Source organism: Dermacentor variabilis, chromosome 5 (genome assembly GCF_050947875.1).
Source record: "Dermacentor variabilis isolate Ectoservices chromosome 5, ASM5094787v1, whole genome shotgun sequence".
NCBI lineage: Eukaryota > Metazoa > Arthropoda > Arachnida > Ixodida > Ixodidae > Dermacentor > Dermacentor variabilis.
The window spans coordinates 108,057,181-108,076,459 of record NC_134572.1 but is presented as its reverse complement, the minus strand read 5'-3'; the positions used below and the strand labels follow the sequence as shown (position 1 = coordinate 108,076,459).

Genomic DNA, 19,279 nt, shown 5'->3' with positions numbered 1-19,279 from the left:
TTTCTCCATACGGGCCTAAACAAAGGGCCGCAGATGGAAAGAATAAAGCTGCGTGGCCTGTGCTGTGACGCCAGTGTTGCCGACATTTTCCTGCGCACTAGCATACTCACCATCCACGATGACACGGAGTTTGAATGATCACTGGTGGTGCTGATTTCAGTATGAATTGGCGGGATGCATTACATATTGCTTTCAATACATTGTTGGACGGACCGCGGCGGCTACTTTGAATTATACTGTTTTCCTGTTCTTCACTTGGCCCCCCTCTCCCAGGCTGCAACCTGAAGATCTTCAACAACCAGGAGTTTGCAGCCCTGCTGACAACGTCGGTGTCTCGGGGCTTCGAGGCGGTGTACCAGCTCACACGCATGTGTACCATCCGCATGAGCTTTGTGAAGGGCTGGGGTGCCGAGTACCGGCGCCAGACGGTCACCTCCACCCCATGCTGGGTCGAGCTTCACCTCAACGGCCCCCTGCAGTGGCTCGACCGTGTCCTCACCCAAATGGGGTCGCCCCGGGTGCCCTGCAGTTCCATGTCGTGAACTCCTCCTGTCGCCTCTTCCCGACGTAGCGGTTAGCGGTGCGTCCTGTCTCAGGCGTGTGTGCGTGTGTGCGTGTGTGGTTTTGCAGTTTTTTTTTTTCTTCACTCTCTCGTGTGTGCCTGTTGCGTTGTTAGAGGGGCGGTGAGAGGCGGTTTTTGTAAGCGCAGCATTTGTTGCTTTTCTGCTCACCAGTGGGGCAGGGGTGGACCCTCTGTTTTTCTTTTGGCTAGCAATTGCTGTAGAAGCTGTGTGAATGGGAAAACGTGCCTCACATGATAGTTGCCGCCATCGGGGCGAGCTGTAACACTGTTACGATTGTCATGCAAATGCTCGAGGCAGTAAACTCTTAAGCCCAGACCACCAGTCTGCTTGCTGGCCTGTGCTAGCTTGTGCCTTGCGAGGAATCTCGGTTTGCATCTACAAGATACACGTGCCCACTTGGCTCAATCATAGCTGTTTTGACAAATCTCATCTTGTACTTTGTTATTCCCCGTGCTTCAAAATGCTGAAATACTGATAAATTCAGTTGTTTTATTTTTAGAGCTGTAGACCAGCACAAAAAGTAAAGAAAAAGCACATTCTTGCCTGACAGAAATCTGCCTCACCAAGTGTTGCTTGTACCACATGGAAACGAGGCACGTGGAAATGCAAGGCAGCCAGGGCCTGTTATCTCTCTGGAACAGATATCATTGCCTGTGCAGCACATGGATGCATACAATCGGTCTCGCACCATCTGCGCATACATAGTAGGTGCGCCTGCACAAGCTTTCGCACACTGGCAAGCATATGTGTGGTTTGGCCATTAGACATCATTTCCACGCACACGCTCTTCCGTAATAGGGAGAGGAGGTGGTGATTGCAAGCATTGCATCACCACTGGCATATTTGCTCTGTTGCTTCTTGAGCGAGCATTATCGATTTTCTGGTTAGTGAGTGTGGGGCTACTTAAATGGAGAACTAGATTTGTGCAAAGACATTATTTTGAGTTTTTCATGTGTTCGAGGAGCTGTTGGATGAGTGGCGGCCGATATTGTGGCTTCTTTGTGAACAGGCCAGATCCGGTAGCAGCAGAAAGCTGAAGGACAAAATTGTAGGAGTGTAAACTGAAAAAAAGAAAAAGAAAATGAAAGCTTGTGCTTTTTGTCTTTGTTCATGCATTATTTTATTTTTTTGTAACTATAGGCATGAAGGCTTTGTCATTGACAAAAGTGTGCAATGCTTCTCAAAATATTAGTGAGTATAGTTAAACTTAAGGAAAGTTGTTGCAGTTTCACATCACTGAATCAATGTTGTCCTCTTCTTGCAGCTGAGACAAATACACAAGGAATTTCTGGGCAGCACACAGTTATGTTAATTGATATCGTGGTTCTTAAGATGGGCAAATCGAGGTTTTGATATGTTAATACTTGAGAATGTGTTGTTCTGTGCTCACGTCATTGCTTGTTCACACTTGCACATGTAATTGTTGAGTAGCCTTTTGCTCTTTATGATTAAGTGTGTCCTTTTGGGTGGAGAATGTGAAAGCGGTGCTTGATTCCCCGTTTTGTGCTGCACCATCTTGTGGTACCCGCAACTGCCATTTCCTTCTTGTCTGCCTAACCGGTTAATTCTAGAATGTCGTAACACTTGCCTGTGGTTATATTGTTGAGGATTATTGTTGGATCTTTGCTACTAACATTTTTTTTTTTACCTTGCTTGCTGTTATGTCACAATGCTTGCATCCGGTGCAGCTTTTGACTCATGAGCCTGAACAGCTGGGAGAAAATCCACAATAAGGGCTGAACTTTAGATGGTATAATTTACTTGCGTACGGTGTAAGAGTTCTCAGTTTTAAAAGCCGCCTGTGCCCCTCGTGTATGACTGCACTTTCTTTTTGTGTGTGTGAGTGCGTAAAAATTATGCCGCAAGAAAATTTCTCAATGGGGAATTCTGAGAAGCCCTCTTTTTTAACTGATCAAAATTGCGAGGGAGTTGAATGCGGCTGCTCTGCGGGAGAGCTCCTGTTCTGTTGACATTCAGCTTGCCCCCCCCCCCACTCCCCCCGTCCCCCCTTTGTGTGCGTGTGTGTGTGCGCGTGCTAGTTCGACTTGTTACACCTGCGTTTAGTTGTCACGAAACTTCCCTAGAAGGGCAGTGGTCCTTACGAGGATGTCGCAGTGCCTAGCACTGTTTTCATCAAAACACATTTTTTAGAGGGGGTGCTTCGTTTGCATTCGGAGGCTTGCGCAGGCTGGTGCTGATATGTCTCGCCCCCTGGGAGCGCGTTTAAGCAAGCTTTGGTTCTGAGCCATGTTTGCTCAAGTTTTTCTGCATTGGGAGCCAGGATTGAAGTTCCAAGGTGTCAGGAAACAAGTTTACCATGCGTGTATGCGTTTTTCTTTTTTCGAAAACGTTCCAGCTATCATTTGCAAGCTCATGGAGTCAAGGTTGTTCCTTCATGTGTCGTTTCTGGGACACTGAGAAAAGTGACAGAGACCTTGTCCCTGTTCAAAGTTGCCTATTCGCGGCTTATTCGGGTTAGTGTGCAACAAATGTGCAGCATACTTCTGGCCTTCGACCTGTCCTTGGTTAGCTTCTTAACTGCTAAAGGACGGTGCCAGCTCAAAGTTGCAGAAACATTGTATTGATCACAATCTTGCAGGAAGCTCATCATTTGACCTGTAGGTTATAAATGTCATGTTTGCACAAACACCCCTACAAAGGGAAGTCTTCGTGGTGAGCAATGCCATTCCTTTGTAATATCACAAGTTTTTTGTTTGCAGTGTAATGTGATGCACACAGAAAGACTGAGGGGGTATACTACACTCATTTTGATGAAACAGGGTATATACTATAGCTCCTCCATTTCCCTCCCGTTACTGTGTACATTCACTGACAGCTGTAAATGAGAATGTCACCCCTTTTTCTGTAAAGGTGTTGCCAACACGCCTCACATGCATTACTCCATTCTCTTGTAGCATTTGTGAGTGCTGCTTTTGCTTGGAGGGAAAGGACTGCTGAGAATTTGAGGTGATCCTGGAATTGAGGATTATGGTCGGGCAATATGCCATACTGTTGTGAAACATGAGTGAAGACTCCACAGTGAGAGAATTTAGCGCTGTCATGGCAGGCGAGGCAATAGAGAGTTTTAGCTTGCCCAATATTTCGCTAAATGAAGGTAAACTGGGTGTTTTACTGGATGAGTGGAGGCCTGAACGTGATTGGTTGGAGCGGTGCAGTCACCCGGTGGCACAGAGCTCAACCATACAGAGACGGAGCTAATGTTGCATTAACCACGTGTATTTTTTTCGCTGCTGATCTAACTTTTTGCAGTGGTGTAATTGTGTCACAATTCACCGCTGCCGAAAATTACCCCAGCAGCGAAGTAGAGTACACTTGGTTGATGCAATATTAGCTCTATGTTGGTCTGGTTCAGCTCTGTGCCACCAGGTGACACCACCTGTCAAGCCTCCCCTGTTCATGCCTCCCGTCCATTCGGTAAAACGCCCAGTCTGTCTGCATTTACTGGATTACTGGACAAGCTAAAACTCTCTAATGAAAGCATTTTGCAAGCAGTAATGTCATTCAGCATTTTCGGTGGGCTCGTTGCTTATCATCCCAAGAACCTGCTTGCTACTTTCTTGAAACCTGCTTTTTGTAGCATTGTGAGCGCTATGGTTTTTTTGTATGGCTTGTTCTTTCTCCACTGATGTCGTAGTTTCGGACCTTCATTCAATTCCTTGTCGATTATCACTGACCCGCGGGATATTATTCAGCTTTTAATGAGTCAACCATGTATTTTTTTTTTCCCTAGGGTTTCCTGGCTCTTTATATGTGCTCCTCTACTGTGCCATACTTTAGGTCAAGCTTACAAACACTGCTGTCTGTGCATGTCCTTTTTTTTCCCCCTTGGTGTCTTGGCATTGACATGTTAGGCTAAGTAACCTTGTGTCCAGTGCCAGATTTAGTAACGATCCTTCTCCCAACCCATCTTTCCACTTTTTTTTTTTTGTTCCTGGCTGTCACACTCGCCTTCACACGCCGTTTATGCCATGATCGGCCACTCTGTGTACTTTTCACAGGCGTACCCCTTGCTTTAACAAGTCATGTTTGTTGGGATGTGATACTAGGCACAACGGAGGAAAAGCAATTAGCTGAAGGAAATAATCCTTACAAAATATGGCCCCAGGGTTCTTTCTTCAAGTCATTTATGAGTGCACTTGTCTTTGTTTGCGAGTTGCGCAGGCCTATACGCTATGTGCAGTAGAACGGTGGCTCATGTTCTTCTGGCTTGGAACGTAGGAGGCAAGAGGTGTAGGTCATTTTAGGTCCATTTGTTTTCAAGAATGAATATTCAAGGGGGAGAGGTTGCAGTGTATTTCTATTAATGTATGCACGCAGCAACTTTGGGGCTCACAGGTTATACAGCTGCCTATGCTAATAAAATACCACCAAGGATTTTGGTTCGGCAGTCGTGCGCACGTTTTTTGTGGCTGCGTTTGTCAGATGTGCAAGTCTATTGCAGTGGTTGGAGAGGCGACTATGGATCCTCCCGAAGTTTCCTGCAGGGTAATAGACAATTTATTCTGGTGATGATTTTTACTCTGGCAGGTGAACATCGCGTTCCCTTTGTGAATTTCCCCTCAAGGAAGCATTGCTATTAAATGTGCTAGTAGTTTAATGTAGTGGTTGAACTTTTAGTATTGTATCCAGCATTTCAAAGAGTGAAGCACAAGACCGGCACCTGGCTTGCTGCTGCCGTTAATTTTTTCTTTTCTTACTTTCACTCAACAGTGTAGACAAAAACGGGCATAACATGCACCAAGAAAGAATGTTTCTCTAGTGATTCAGCTACGTTTACCTGCAGATTAATGACTCTGGCAACATTCTATATGCCATTGACTTTCCTTAATTCTACCCTGGCAGCACTGGCGAAATTGATAGAATTATCTGGAGGGTCGAATTAAGTAAGATAGAGAAAAAAATGCCAAAACACACCACTGATTCATTTGGCAGCATTTTCCGGATTCTACCATGCTTCGAATCAAATGGACACATACTTCCTATGTGTCGAAAGTAGAAAACTAACGTAGAAATGACATTAATGCTTCTAAACAAAGTAAAAATCTAACGTGCACCCAATCTAATGTCACAGTGGAGGCCAGTTCCCTAAAGTCAGCTTTGCCGCTCTAAAGGCGTGTTATGCGGTAAAGCACACAAACGCTGCCAAGGCAGTTTTGGTTTCATGTGCAATTGCATCGTGCAGGCAATTTTCGCTCCAATTTTCTAAAAAAATAAAAAGGTATGCATTATAATCGAGTAAATACCATAATCAGACATTGTGAGCTACGATTATTTCTTGAAAATCTTCTTTAAGGTAGACTCAAAATAGGCATTTTTAGGGAGATGACATGTGCTGAACACATTCAGTGTCTCTTAAGCTTCGCCGAGACAGGCACTGTCACTAAAGGGGTTGCTACTTGTTACTCTGCAATTACCTGGCAAAGGCCAATTTTATTATTGAAATTATGGAAGTTTGGGCCTGTAGAAATGCAGGCATGGGCACCGGCCAGGACCTTCGGCCGGTATTGAATTAACTGGAGTTGAATTAACGGAAGTCTACTAGACTAATCAACCCTTGTCAAAGAGTCAAGTAATACGGTGAGCTAGTGTGAAATAAGCCAAGTTTACCAGGCTAGAAACTGTTAATATTAATTTCGTTTCTTGCCGCACTTTGTGTGCAGCAAGACAAAAAGAGGCTTACCATGGAACCCAAAAAACATGTTTGTCCATTGATTCAACCATGATTCATTTATGTTCAGTGATTCAACTACTTCACAATTTAACAACTCTGGCAACAATGTATACTGTACAATATTTGTCATGCCTCAGATGATTAATGTATAGAATCGAGAGAAAAGAATTCTTTGTAATACAGTTACTGGGCAACAAAATGTGATGGCAGGTGGTGCAAAAGTTTGGCGATGGAGTGTGAGTGTGCTTTGGCACCATCTGGAAGAAAGTTTCTTGTAATCTGCTTTCTGTTTTTGATATCTTTTCATTGCTTTGGTAGAGCAGTTGGTGGAAGCACCTTTTGGAACTTAGTCATTTTCAAGGCGTCGTGTTTGTTATAGGTTTGGCTCTGTACTGAACTTGGGGACTCTGTGCTGTGATCATTAGTTTTTGTGGGCACACTTTAATTTTTTTGTACAGTGCTGTGAGAATTTGTTGCCTTGTGCCATTGTTTTTCTGTTCTCCGCCGTTGAGATTGTTTCCGGGCAGGCACGGTCACTGCACTGCAGGCTTGAGCTCTTACTGCGGTTGTCGCAAAACTTCCTTGCGCTTTTTAGTTTCTTGCGGCAAGTGGTGAGCCGCTGCATTGCTAGCCTTGTGAACCAAGACTCATTTCTAGATTGAAATGTGACTGTTCATCACGGCGGTGCTGTTTGTGTGATCACTGCGCAGTAAGTTGCTTCCTGCTAATATGGTTCAGATAGCTTTGCTGTCCAGATTTTTTGCCCATGCTAAAATTACTGGCTTACTGCCTCAAAGAAGCGGTGTAATTGGGACTTCGAGTGCTCTTTCCTTCTTGTAGGTATTGGCTGGCAGTGTTAGTTTTGATTAGGAAGGCAAACTTGAGGTTGTCCACTCGCCAAGCGTGTACCGACTACATTAGTTCACTTGAACTCTACTTTTGTCATGAAAAAACTTCATAAAGGTGCAAGTTTTAATGTTTAAAGTTAATGTGCGTGCCATTACCCTAAATGTGGTAGTGGTAAATGCAACTGTGGTAATGTTGATATTGCGATTATGTTGTCTTAGGTCAGAGGTAACTTTGATTAGAGCAAAATTTATAGGAGCAGCCTACAGATGACTGTGGCACCAGGTGGAATGTTGTATGTGTTATAACTTAATGAATGCCTGGCACTTCAGCTACCTATAAATTGCTCCTGGCAATTTTACTCTGATAGGTGGCATTCGAATCGCACCCCTCAATGGTGGCTCCTCGGAGTAAGACACCAATCGTGAACGCCATGCTTTTTGTGCAGTATGGGAGAGATTGAGGGAGCTGGGGGAAATGGGCGTCATGGCTGTCATGTTCGGACATCATCTATGGATGTTACTTCTAGGCCTTATTGAATGTGACCAAAGCATCAGCACCAGCATGCTTGTTACTATAGACCTTCTATAATGAGCAGTCCATGCACCAGGGGCCGCCACAGGCTCACCGCCATTCCAAGCGTTCTGAACCGAGAGCAAGCAGGCATCAGCTGTCATTCCAGCAACATTTCGTTGAGGGTCAAGGAATCGTTTAGTGCTACTGTTGTTTAAAATGTGAAAGAGCAGCGGAAAGACGGGATATCCTCTATCATGAAGTGAAAGAACAGAGGCAGAAACATGTGGGAAGCTGACTGGAAAACTAAATGCAAATAGGTTACACAAGGAACAGATGAGGAGAAGTGCTACTACCAACTGTTCATTCCTGTCAACATCCATGGGAATAAAGGCATAAACAGTTGGTAGTAACTCTTGTCCTTGTCTGTTCCATGTGTCTTGGTGTAATTCATCTAAGCTTAGTTTTGCAGTCAACATGTTAGACCAGCTAGCCAAAAGGTTATCCTTCTGTGTGAAAAGAGACCGTGTGCGATCTTCATCTGCCTCAGCTGCAAAAGAAGTACCCGTATTTGCGACTGTTTGTCATGCACAGATTTCTGCAAGGCCAGTACAACAAGCTCTTATCGCCAGCGCTGAATAGCCAATTGCCATCAGTGACTGCCGGGCTAACACCACCTGCAGCAACGATGCATTTCTGCTACCGCTGGCACGAAATTTCACAAAATGTTGAGCTTTAGTGAACATGCAAGTCATCTTTGTCCTCCCTGTACAAGCGTAACTGACATACTTGAGCAACTTCACCTTCTGTTACAGCATAGTCGAATGTGGAAAAATAGATGGCCATGCATTGCAAGTTTTCTTCCTGTGCCGGAAATTAAACAGCAAGTGAGCGAGCGAATTGCAGCACTTTTGTTCATGTGGCTGCGAATACATTTTAATCTGCACTGTAGGTCATCAGGTAACCTTTCCCAAGTTATCTGATCAGCAGCGTTGGCGACAAGAATTACACAGTCTGAATCGGCCACCAATTGTTAGAGTAGATCATGAACGCATTCTTTTGCTAGTGCACTCGTGCCTATTTCCAAATGAAATTACACATGCAGTTAATGACAACAGGCGCACTGCCGTAACAGCCCTACAAATCTACCACTGGTAAGACTAGAACACAAAGGGCAAAAGCAAACATCAGGCTGCTACATTCGTCACCTTCAGCACAGACAATGAATAAACCAAGGGTACATTTGCGCTGTGTCTGCAGCTTTGGCCAAAGTTTTATGTTGTCTGCCCACTCGCTGCTCACCATAGTGGCCGGAAAAGTGTCCGTCTAAGCCGTGCCTGAGGCCGCCGTGGCCTTTGTAAACAAGTGAGCAAACATCGATCGGTAGGGGCCCAGTGACGGGCGCTGTGACATGAGCAGATATGGCGGCGCCCATGGTGTGGTGCTGTTGTAAAGGTCCTGGATGATAACACGTGTTGCCTTTAAATGTAAAAATATGCTGCTTTTTATGTAAATATTACCTTCATAAGAGTGTAGGTTTAACTACCTTTCTGTACTTTCACAGTTATGGTTGCTATAGCGCGCATTAAGTTCTAGAAATTAGACAGTTTTGGCAAGGCATGAATAATTCGCTCTGCTCGAATGCATGTTTCAGTATTGACTGCAAGCTGTAGCCATGAGGAAAGCTTGCAGTTTTGCATATACAGTGCCTATGTCAGCAGTGGAATATGAAAGGGAAAAATTTGTGATCCACCTGACTGCAGCACAAGGCTGCAAAGGAAACCCTCATGCGGGTTTCTCGGAAAGTAAGTTCACCTTACCCTGCTTGTTGCTTTGCAGCTATGTTAACTGTGCAGCACTTGTACCTTTATGGCAAGCACTTATTAAAACAGTTTTGGAAGGTATGCGCAACATTCAGCGCCTACACATTATTGACAGCAAAGAGCGACCAGTATTCCTTAGGTTGTTTTGTCTCGGTAGTCTTACAGCAGCAGCTGTACAGCAAAATCTGCAATTATACTCTACATTTTGCTGTATGACGTGAAATCATGCAGTTCTTTTTAGTGCCTGAGCATGCCAATTTGAGCAGAGTGAACTGGACGAAGCTGGGAGCATAAGTAGTCTACTATAAGAGGGGGGGGGGGGGGGGGGGGATGAGAAAGAAAAACAACCCAGGACTTCGTAGCATTAATAGAGGTGCTTTGGTCAACACTGACTTGTCCAAATAGCTGGCATGCATTGTTGCAGGCAGATTTACTAGGAGGCACCACATCTGTTCTCATCATGCTGCTTCTGCTACTTGCACACAGCTTGTTTTACGGTATGCCAGTTCTACAAGTTTGTGTGTATGCTGGTTTCTGACCGTGTGAACTTAAACGGTTGACGAACTTTCCAGCGCGAGAACTTTGGAACTGGTCTGGGCTGGTAGCTAGTAGAATTTACTTGGGCAGTTGCACCAAGGTGGGACTGAGTCCAGATGCTGTTTTGAAATTGCTAATCTAGCGTGCACCAAGTGCATGCATACCTAGTCAATTACTGATACTTGGATGCAGGCTCGGCCGTTTCCAGTATGCGTTATTACGTTGATCATTTCTCTGGGGACAGTTTGCTGTTCTGAAATCAAAAGGAGCTCCTTTGTTTTACGTGGAGGTTTAGTTTTTCATGAGTCTGTATTGGAGATGACCAGTTTTTTTGGAGATCCTTTTTCTCTTTTTCTTTTTCCTTTGTGCTGCAACTGTGTGTGTGCAATACTTGAGAGCCACTTTACCGTTTTTCTGTTTGCCCCGAAATACCTTATAGCTGATTATTTCTTGTGGCTGCATCTCCATGTGTGTTTGTCGAAACTTAACATTGTGGATAAGAGTTGCTTGGGTCGTTGAGTGGCCACCAAGGTGAATTGCTTGTGCACTGTCTGCCAATTGCATAGTCACTTGAAACCTGGTGCAACAGATTAGCCACAGTATGCTGCAAACTCATGTGTCGTGCCGACTACTGTCTTCTGTGGAGGCTGACATCCAAACTTTTTGAAATGGCCATTTAACAAGCTGCCGAGACCAGCAAAGGAGTGGATACGGTTATCCATCCATCATTTTCCCATCTCAGTAAGCATTCTAATTTAGTTTTCCTTCATAGTTAGTAGCTGTGGCGTTCATGTGCAGGGCACAAAGATGCAGGTTCGATACCAGGCTGTTTTGCCAACATTTCGGTAGGGGTGGAATGCTAAAACAGCCATTTCCAAACATTGGTGCACATTGGAGAGCACCAAGCAATCAAAATTTGTACAGAGCCCTCCAATATTGTTTTGTTGTAGTCGAGGGTGCGATGGTGAGCCATCTGGACCAGTAAAGTAATATTATAGCGATTATAAATCTTGTCACTGACAAGGACAATGAATTTGACATTACGGTGCCCATACGTGAACCTTGTGCACAACACAGGAAAGGGAAAGTTGTCACCGCTAAAACAGCTTACGTATTCTTGAATATGCAATGAAGTGACTTCGCATAGATGGGGTGAAAACGACCATCCATTTTTTGAGCTCCATGCGAAGTCGCTTCATTACGTTAGATGTAAATTCACCAATTTAGTGACAAAGATTTATAACTGCTATATGAATATTTTTGTTTGTGTCATCTATAGCATACACTAGTGTAACAATGTCAGGAAAAAGGTTGTGCTTCTGTCTCTTCATTTGTGGTTAGCCAGGGATTACCACAGTGCACACAGAAAAACAGCGCAGTGTTGTGCCCATTTTGCGCTGTGTTTTTGTGTCTGCGTTAGTCATTAAGTGCAAGTCACCTGAATTCACTAGCTGTAAGTTTTGAAGGTGTGAGCTAGAGGGGGAGCACTCTCTTCATACTCTTGAAATAAGCCAAGCCATTGGAAGATTGTACAGCAAATGCACCTAGGTTGCCATTAGCATGTCTTGGATGCCTGCCAGAAGTCTTTATACTTCCAGAATTATTGGTGTCGGTGTCCAACATTGGTTTTCACCATTGCTTGTGAAATCCAGTCCACATGCATTGTAGGTTGCCTGCTGGCCAGGGTTTGCGTTGATGAAGGATGTGGTGTGAATTATTTGCCGTTAAATCTATTCACCGAGCAGTTGCTTGCTGCGCAAGTTGCCATTGCTGTGCTTGGTTCTACGCCCTTTAAGTGTCTTTTTTTTTGTTATTTTGCTTGTTCCTGTATCTTCCGAGTGTGCTTCCAATATATCTATTTTTTTTTTCTTCACAACCAAGAGTCACGGGGTCCATATTTGGTGGGAGGTTTCCCGGGGGACAACGTGTTCTGCTAACAAGAACAAAAATCATCGGTTTGAGCTTGCATAGACAATTATACCTCCGGGTGTTGTTCACTCTTTAGTAATGTGTGCTTGCTTGTGTTCTATACAGTGTGCTTCTTTTTTTTTTTTTTTCTTAAGTAGTGTGTGTATGCGTGTGTGCATTACATCTAGGTGTCGAACACTGTTCTTCTGGCAGTTCCAGTGATGCCTGTCTGTGGTTTGTTGTCCCTTTCAGCTTCCCTTACCTCCACCCCTCCCCACCCCCCATTTTTTTTCTTCACCATTTTGTATGCTTTCTACATAGCAGCTGACCATGTCACACGATGCCACTTGTGATATTTCGCATTGGAGTAGGCTAGTGTTGCTGTGGGAAGCAGTTGTGGGTGTTGTCTAGTTCACTGCCTTGCCAAGTATGGAGTTTTTTCATGTTGGCAAGGTGCGTCGAGGTGTTGTCACATTGTACAGCAACTCTGTCATGGGGCCCACTAAGAGAGAGAGAGAGAGAGAGATGAAAAGGAAGGGAGTGTTCGAACTAATTTTTGTGCTTGTGGTGATTGAACTGCTGACGAACCTGTGTCGTTGGTCTTGGAAGGGCTGCACTACACTAAGTCAACTCTGTTGCGTCCTAGAATTTTATGTGATGGAAATCAAGGGGCAACAGTCTTGTGAATGAGAGTGTTCCGCGGTGAATTTTTTCTTCCTTTCCTTTTTTCTTTGTTACCAGCTTACCTGCTGGTGTGAGATCATGCAGTTGAACCGACTTGCAGCAAATCGCAACGCAAGTAGACAAATTTGTGCATAGAGAAGGTGTCTGGTCGCAAATTTCCTGTAATGCAAAAATCCATTATTGCGAACCATGCACTGTAACTGTATGCAACTGTAACTGAGTTGTATGAACATGTGATTTGTCATCCTAATGCTAAGTGCAGCCTGTAGGCGACGCTTGCACTGTTAGTACTGAAGTCTGAATTCAAGCTAAAAGGCTAAACATGCCATTTACAGGGCAACCTCACTCAGCTTTAGCTTTGTCATGAAAATTTCCTGCAATGAAGTGCCAACAAACCAAACGTTGGATGTAAGTAATTATAAACAGGGTTTGGTTATATCTGTGATCACTATAGCAAGGTTCAACTGCTACTTGCTGCCACCTGGTTGATAAGAGAAGAGGAGCAAGCTGCGTGTTTGCTCTTCTTACTCGATTGAATAGTTCAATGACTTCATTAGGCCTTCTATGCCCAACCTTGTGTTCAATCTTATATAGAGCTTTGAACTAAAAGGACTTCACTATTGATGAGGAATCAGTGTCTGTCAGTAAAGTACCATACCTGTGTGTAAGACATGCACTACCCCCCCTCCCGTCAAAAATTTGGCCTACTGGGCTTGCATGATGAGCCTGAATTTTGGCTATGTTCCAACACTGCATGTGCAACCAGTGAATACTATGCTAAAAAATTTGCTTGTGGGATAGTTTGGCACATAGTTCTTTAAAACCGAGAAACTGTGTTCTTGGTTGCTGTCGCTGAACTTAGCCTGCTGTGGTGCAGGTGTTTATTTGAGTGCTCTTTAGTGGACTCCTCTTCTCCCCTCCCACGTTTTTTTAGCTCCAAAGTGGGAAGTGCTGCAAGCTTTAAATGAGGGCAGGATTTCCTCAGGTAAATACAGTGATTGCTAAGATTCATACTTTACATTGTTAAAAAACAAAGCTTTTTTTTATAGCTGACATTATGCCAGTGGATCTTTGCTGCTCTGTTTATCCTGAAATGCTGGCATAAGAACTAATGTTAAATGTTTAGCGATTATGTTGCTTAATGTCACATCTTCAAAACCACTGCCACACATTCGTATAATCGTTTGACAAAATGATGTTACAATCATTAACCGTAAACAGGTTAAAATGCCTTCAGTCTTAGTAGAAATGCATTATTTATACAGGTGGCCGAGGGCAACTAATTGCAAGGTACTCTCACTTACAGGCCTTGTAGTTGATGCCTTTAGACTTGGTTCGTGCAGCTAAAAGACATGCAGACTTATCCAGCTACCTGGAAAAGGCTACTTTACTAAAGAGATGCGTGCATCATCCTGCAGCAGTGCTGAAAGTGCACATTTTATGATTGAATGAATTGTGGCTGTCGCACTAAATAGCAAACTGCATTGGGACAAGTAACATTTTACCCATCTGGTGCCACACAAATAGCATCGAAGCTTAAGGCAATGAGCATTTAATTTAGTCACTTGTGCCCGTGTGGCGGATGTTGCTTCCTTGGCTGCTTGTATGTAAAGCAAACCTTGAAATCCTTGTACCAGGAATATTTGGACATTCTAGATGTGAGCTAAAGGAGTGCTATATATATATATAGCTGGCTGCCATTTCATTGTCACAGTGGGTGGGCTTAATGTACTGCAGCCCTAACATAGATTGGCCTGTGCTGTGCGTGCATGCGCCGTGTGTCCGATTCGTTCTTCCTGCAGCCTCTGTCGCATCAATCGATGTTGCAGCTCAAAACAACATTGGTCAAACTTGGCTTTTTGCAATACTGTATCCATCTTTTCAGGTGTACATATTACATGGCTGTCTTTTGTGTAATGACATTTTGGATAGCAAACTCTTTTTCTCTGCTGTGACATAATAAAACTGCTCGACAATGAACTTGAGCGTCTCTTCTTTCAACAGTGAAATAGCTGTCAAGTGTCGAATACATGGCGTTGCGGTTCCACAACGTGTGTAACCGATAGTGTCATTACGGGAGCACATTGGATGGGATGCTGACAACAATGCGGAGTGACAACAGCAGATTCATGTTGTAGCTCGTTGGGCCAAGATTTTGTGGCGCTGCCTTTTCCCGATGCTAATACCTTTCGGCGCTTTTCACGTTCGCGAGTGGTCAAATCAATGCTGTGCCTGTGAGTGGTGAAAGAGATGCTCCACCTGGGGTGCAACATTGCATTGGCCACTCATAAATGCCCTTTGGCGGAAAGCGTCAAAAGGCATTAGCCTAGGGGAGCTAATGCCTTTTTATCCACAAAACAATTGTGCAGGGTTACGTTTTGCACAAGACTGCATGTAATCTACAGAATTGTGAGCTGGAACAGCAGTTTGCTATGCTAGGATTCTTTGTCAAGCCGTTGTCGTGAACATAAAGGAAGCAACTCGTCTCTGTTCCCATTGCAAGCAACACCCAGGCAATGCAAGTGTGGAGAAAATGTAGAAGTGCATCCTCAAAAGCCTGTCGCTCTCAAATGCTCCAGTTGTTTTAAGAAACTCTCAGAAGTCTGGTGAAAACACTATATTGAAAGTGCGGAAAATAGAACCGTAAAAGCAATGCCATTTTTTACCACCTTCGAATGTGCGGAGTGAAAATTTAAAATTGTTTTTTCTGATTTTGGGCAATACATCCAGCACTACATCCATCGCGCTCCGGTTAGTTTAAGCCTCGTATCTAAAAATTGTAGCTCGTTATCTGGCACTTCATGTGTAAAATCTAACCCTGAGCCACATTTGTGGAATACTTGAAGTATATCATGAACCATTTGCTGGAAATTAGAACTCCACAAAGATCAGAAAATCATCAACATATCTTAGCACTTTGATTGTTTGGTCATCTAGGTTACTTTCTAAATTTTTTCAACCCTACCTAGGAAAATGTTAGTACCGGAGCAACCTTGGAGCCAATGCAAATGCCAGATTTTTGTCGGTATAAATTTCCTTTCCATTCAACAACAGTTGAAGCTAAGTAAAAAAGAGAATCTAAAAGAAAAAACTGCTAACAGATACACCACAGCTGCTAGAAAATTTGAGCTCATCATTGTCCTTGGTGATACACAGTTGATAACACTTATCATTAGATTGTCAGGTGGAATGTTATAGTACAGGTCTTGAACATCGATGCTATTACCGTCGATGCTATTACAGTCACCAGGATTAGATTGAACAAGGAAGCTGATGAGATCATCTGAGTTTTTTACCACAAAAGGATCTCTGACCACCAATGATTGCAAATGCCCTTATAAGTAACCCGAGACAACCCGCTGCCACGTATAATTTTTGATGACTATTGCTCGAAACGGAATGTCAGGTTTGTGGGTCTTTGCTGCGAAGAAAATATCCAAATTTTCACAGATGAAGCTAGTTGCTCAAGGTTGTGGCTGTGGAGCAGCGACAGTGTGTGCTCCTTAACTTTAGCGGGCTTCAGACCTACTGCTCTGAAATTCTTTCCTATTGCATCTAACGCTTTTTGCAGCAGACACTCTCTCGCACTACAACAAAGAAGGCTTCCTTATCAGAGGTCGAAATGTGTAGGTTTCAACTCTTAGCATATCGGCCCACGGGGCAGATTATTGAGGCCTGCTATATCGGGGAAAAAAGGGTCGCATTGTGTAAGCATGCCATCGTTAAATTTGTATGACAGTGAATTTAAATTTTTAAGCCACCTCATATTGTAGCATTAAATTGCAGGATTTTTCGTTTTTGCCTGCACACTGATAATGACGCCATTGATGGGAGAGCAGATAGAGATAGAGATAATTTAATTGAAAGAAGGCAGAGAGGTCAGCCTGAGCTAAGGTGCTCTAGCCTGCTACTCTGCACAGGGGGAGGGGGAACGGGGACATAAAGATATGATGAGGGATGATGATGACATTGCAAGAAGGATGCGCAAAGGTGAAAGCAAGTTCAACACTTTGATGATAAACATTCACAAATGTCATCCATGAAGCCACAATCAGGTTTCGCCTCAAGTCTGTAGTCACCAATTTGAGTGAATTAAAAAATAGAGGCGTTAGGACGAAGCTGGTGTGGGCCTCCCCTGCGTGAACAGCACAAGCGCCAAACAAAATCTTTATAGCACATAAAGAGCTGCGATAAGCGGCTCTAGCATGGCGAGCACTTGTAGGGCACTTTTAGCGGTCGGAATCTCGAGACCACCGAGAATCACGCGCATTGATTCTACTAGGTGCTTCAGCATATTTTGTACACTCTCCTTCTCATTTTGTTCATCTCCTTGCTTGCCCATAGTGTCACCGGTTTCATTGATGGGAGAGCAGGTGTTTATGGGTTGTGTACACAAATTTGTGTACGCCTTCGAATAAAGTTATGAGTTAGGCACTGTCCTGTGTGTTCCTGCCTTCTGTCTTCGTCATATTGCGCTGCCCCTTCAAGATGTTCAACCAGCACCAACTCGCCCAAATGTCGTTCTTTCTACAGTATATTTCTATTACATCAGGCTCTTTTACTCGTCCTAACAGCTATGACCTACATAACCCAAGTAAGCTCGCCTCTATGATGGCAGTATACGTCTGCAAGAGCAGGATCCTCTCATGGCATGCGCGATATGCTCTGTGCCCCCGAGAAGTGCAGTCGTTGAGCGGCTACCTACAACCATCGACTGGTCGCACCAAAAGGATTTGTAGACTTCTGTGCGCAGAATGGACGAATCAAGCCCGATACCTCAAAGATTGTCTCCGTACAGCCTGCTGGCAGGAAGACAAAGGCAAGAGCAGAAGGGAGCAGAAGAGCTACAAATTCTATATACGAGGCTTTAACGAACCGATAAGCATGTGTGCTGGATGTATTGCCCAAGGTCAGAAAAACCAATTTTAACTTTCACTCCGCACATTCAAAGGTGGTGGAAAAATGGCATTGCTTTTTCGGTTCTATTTTCCGCACTTTCGAAATCATATTTTCTCCAGACTTCTTAGAGTTTCTTAAAACAACTGGAGCATTTGAGAGCGACAGGCTTTTGAGAGGATGCTGTCCGCATGACCGTACAGAAGCTTGTTGAGCGTGTAAAATTAGCAGCACCCACAAGAATGAACATTCCAGAGCCTGCCAACAAGAAGAAAAAACTGGTTGTAATTCCATATTTACATAAGCTATCACACAGCCTCGGGAATGTAGCAGGCAGGTTTGATGTAAAGGTAGTTTTTTCTGCCCCTAAGAAGGTGATCAAAATTTGCGGTAAGATTGATGGGAAGTTGGCCCAGGCTGCCTCCAATCATGCTGGGAAAGGCTGCACTGTTAAGCATACGTCCCCGCTTGTGCACTGTAGAATGGGAGTTGTTTACGAGCTTCCATTTTCCTGCGGTCACGTCTATATCGGCCAAACAGGTTGTTGCTTGAACATTAGATTGTCTGAGCATAGGCGCTCGCTAACGGGTAATGCCTACTCGCATGTCGCGCGGCATTGCTCTGAGCATGGGTGCAATCCTATCTATAAAAACACAATACTTTCTGCGCATCGAAATCTGACCACGAAGGAGAATACTGAGGCCTGCTATATCAGGAAATAAAGGTCGCGTTGTGTATGCATGCCATCATTAAATTTGTATGACAGTGAATTTGAATATTTAAGCCACCTCATGGTGTAGCATTACATTACAGGATTTTGCGTTTTTGCCTGTGCACTGATAATGACGCTATCGTTGGGAGAGCACGTGGCTATGGGTTGTGTACAAAAGTTTGTGTATGCTTTCGAATAAAGTTAGTTGTGAGTTCAGCGCTGTCCTGTGTGTTCCTGCCTTCTGTCATCGTCATATTGCGCTGCCCCTTCAAGATGTTCAACCAGCACCAACTCGCCCAAATGTCGATCCTTCTAAGGCATTACTTCTACACATCGTTAACGTAGCTGTGCAATATTTTTGTGAGTCAGTAATTTGATTATACTAACATATTTTTCCTGCATGTCTGTACAGAAAAAAACTTTATTCAATGGGGTTTGTGCATAACAGGGAATGTGATTGCATTGTACAGACAGAACTGGGGGAATAGTGTTCTTATGTTGCTTCGCTGAAGCTTTGTTTCTTCAATAAGAAGCTTGATGAACCATGATCGTCACCCTCAGCCTGTTTTATGTCCACTGCAGGACAAAGGCCTCTCCCTGCAATCTCCAATTACCCCTGTCCTGTGCCGACTGATTCCAGCTAGCACCCGTGAATTTCCTAATTTCATCGCTTCGCCTAGTCTTCTGCCGTCCTCGACTGCGTTTCCTTTCTCTTGGTACCCATTCTCTAACCCTAATGGTCCAACGGTTCTTTAACCGGTGCGTTGCATTACCTGCCCAGCTACATTTTTTTCTCTTGATGTCAATTTGAATATCATCGATACCCGTTTGCTCTCTGAGCAAACCGCTCTCTTTCTGTCTCTTAATGTTATGCATAGCAATCTTCGTTCCATCACTCTTTGCACGGTGCTTAACTTGTTCTCAAGCTTCTTTGTCAGTCTCCAAGTCTCTGCCCCATATGTCAGCACTGGTAAAATGCACTGATTGTACACCTTCCTTTTCAATGATGATGGTAAGCTTCCAGTCAGGAGCTGACAATGTCTGCCATATGCAATCCAACCCATTTTTATTCTTCTATGAATTT

General features: G+C 44.0%; 1 protein-coding gene across 4 annotated transcripts in view; it reads left to right on the top strand.

Moving 5' to 3' along the window:
- LOC142583019 (mothers against decapentaplegic homolog 3-like) overlaps nt 1–19,279 on the top strand; it is an 82,713-nt gene that overhangs the window by 37,214 nt on the left and 26,220 nt on the right. For all 4 annotated transcript variants that reach the window (XM_075693248.1, XM_075693247.1, XM_075693249.1 and 1 more), the window contains exon 8: nt 274–580. In XM_075693248.1, the coding sequence (XP_075549363.1) occupies nt 274–542 (269 nt within the window). In that variant the 3' untranslated portion in view covers nt 543–580. The remainder of the gene's footprint in view (nt 1–273; nt 581–19,279) is intronic.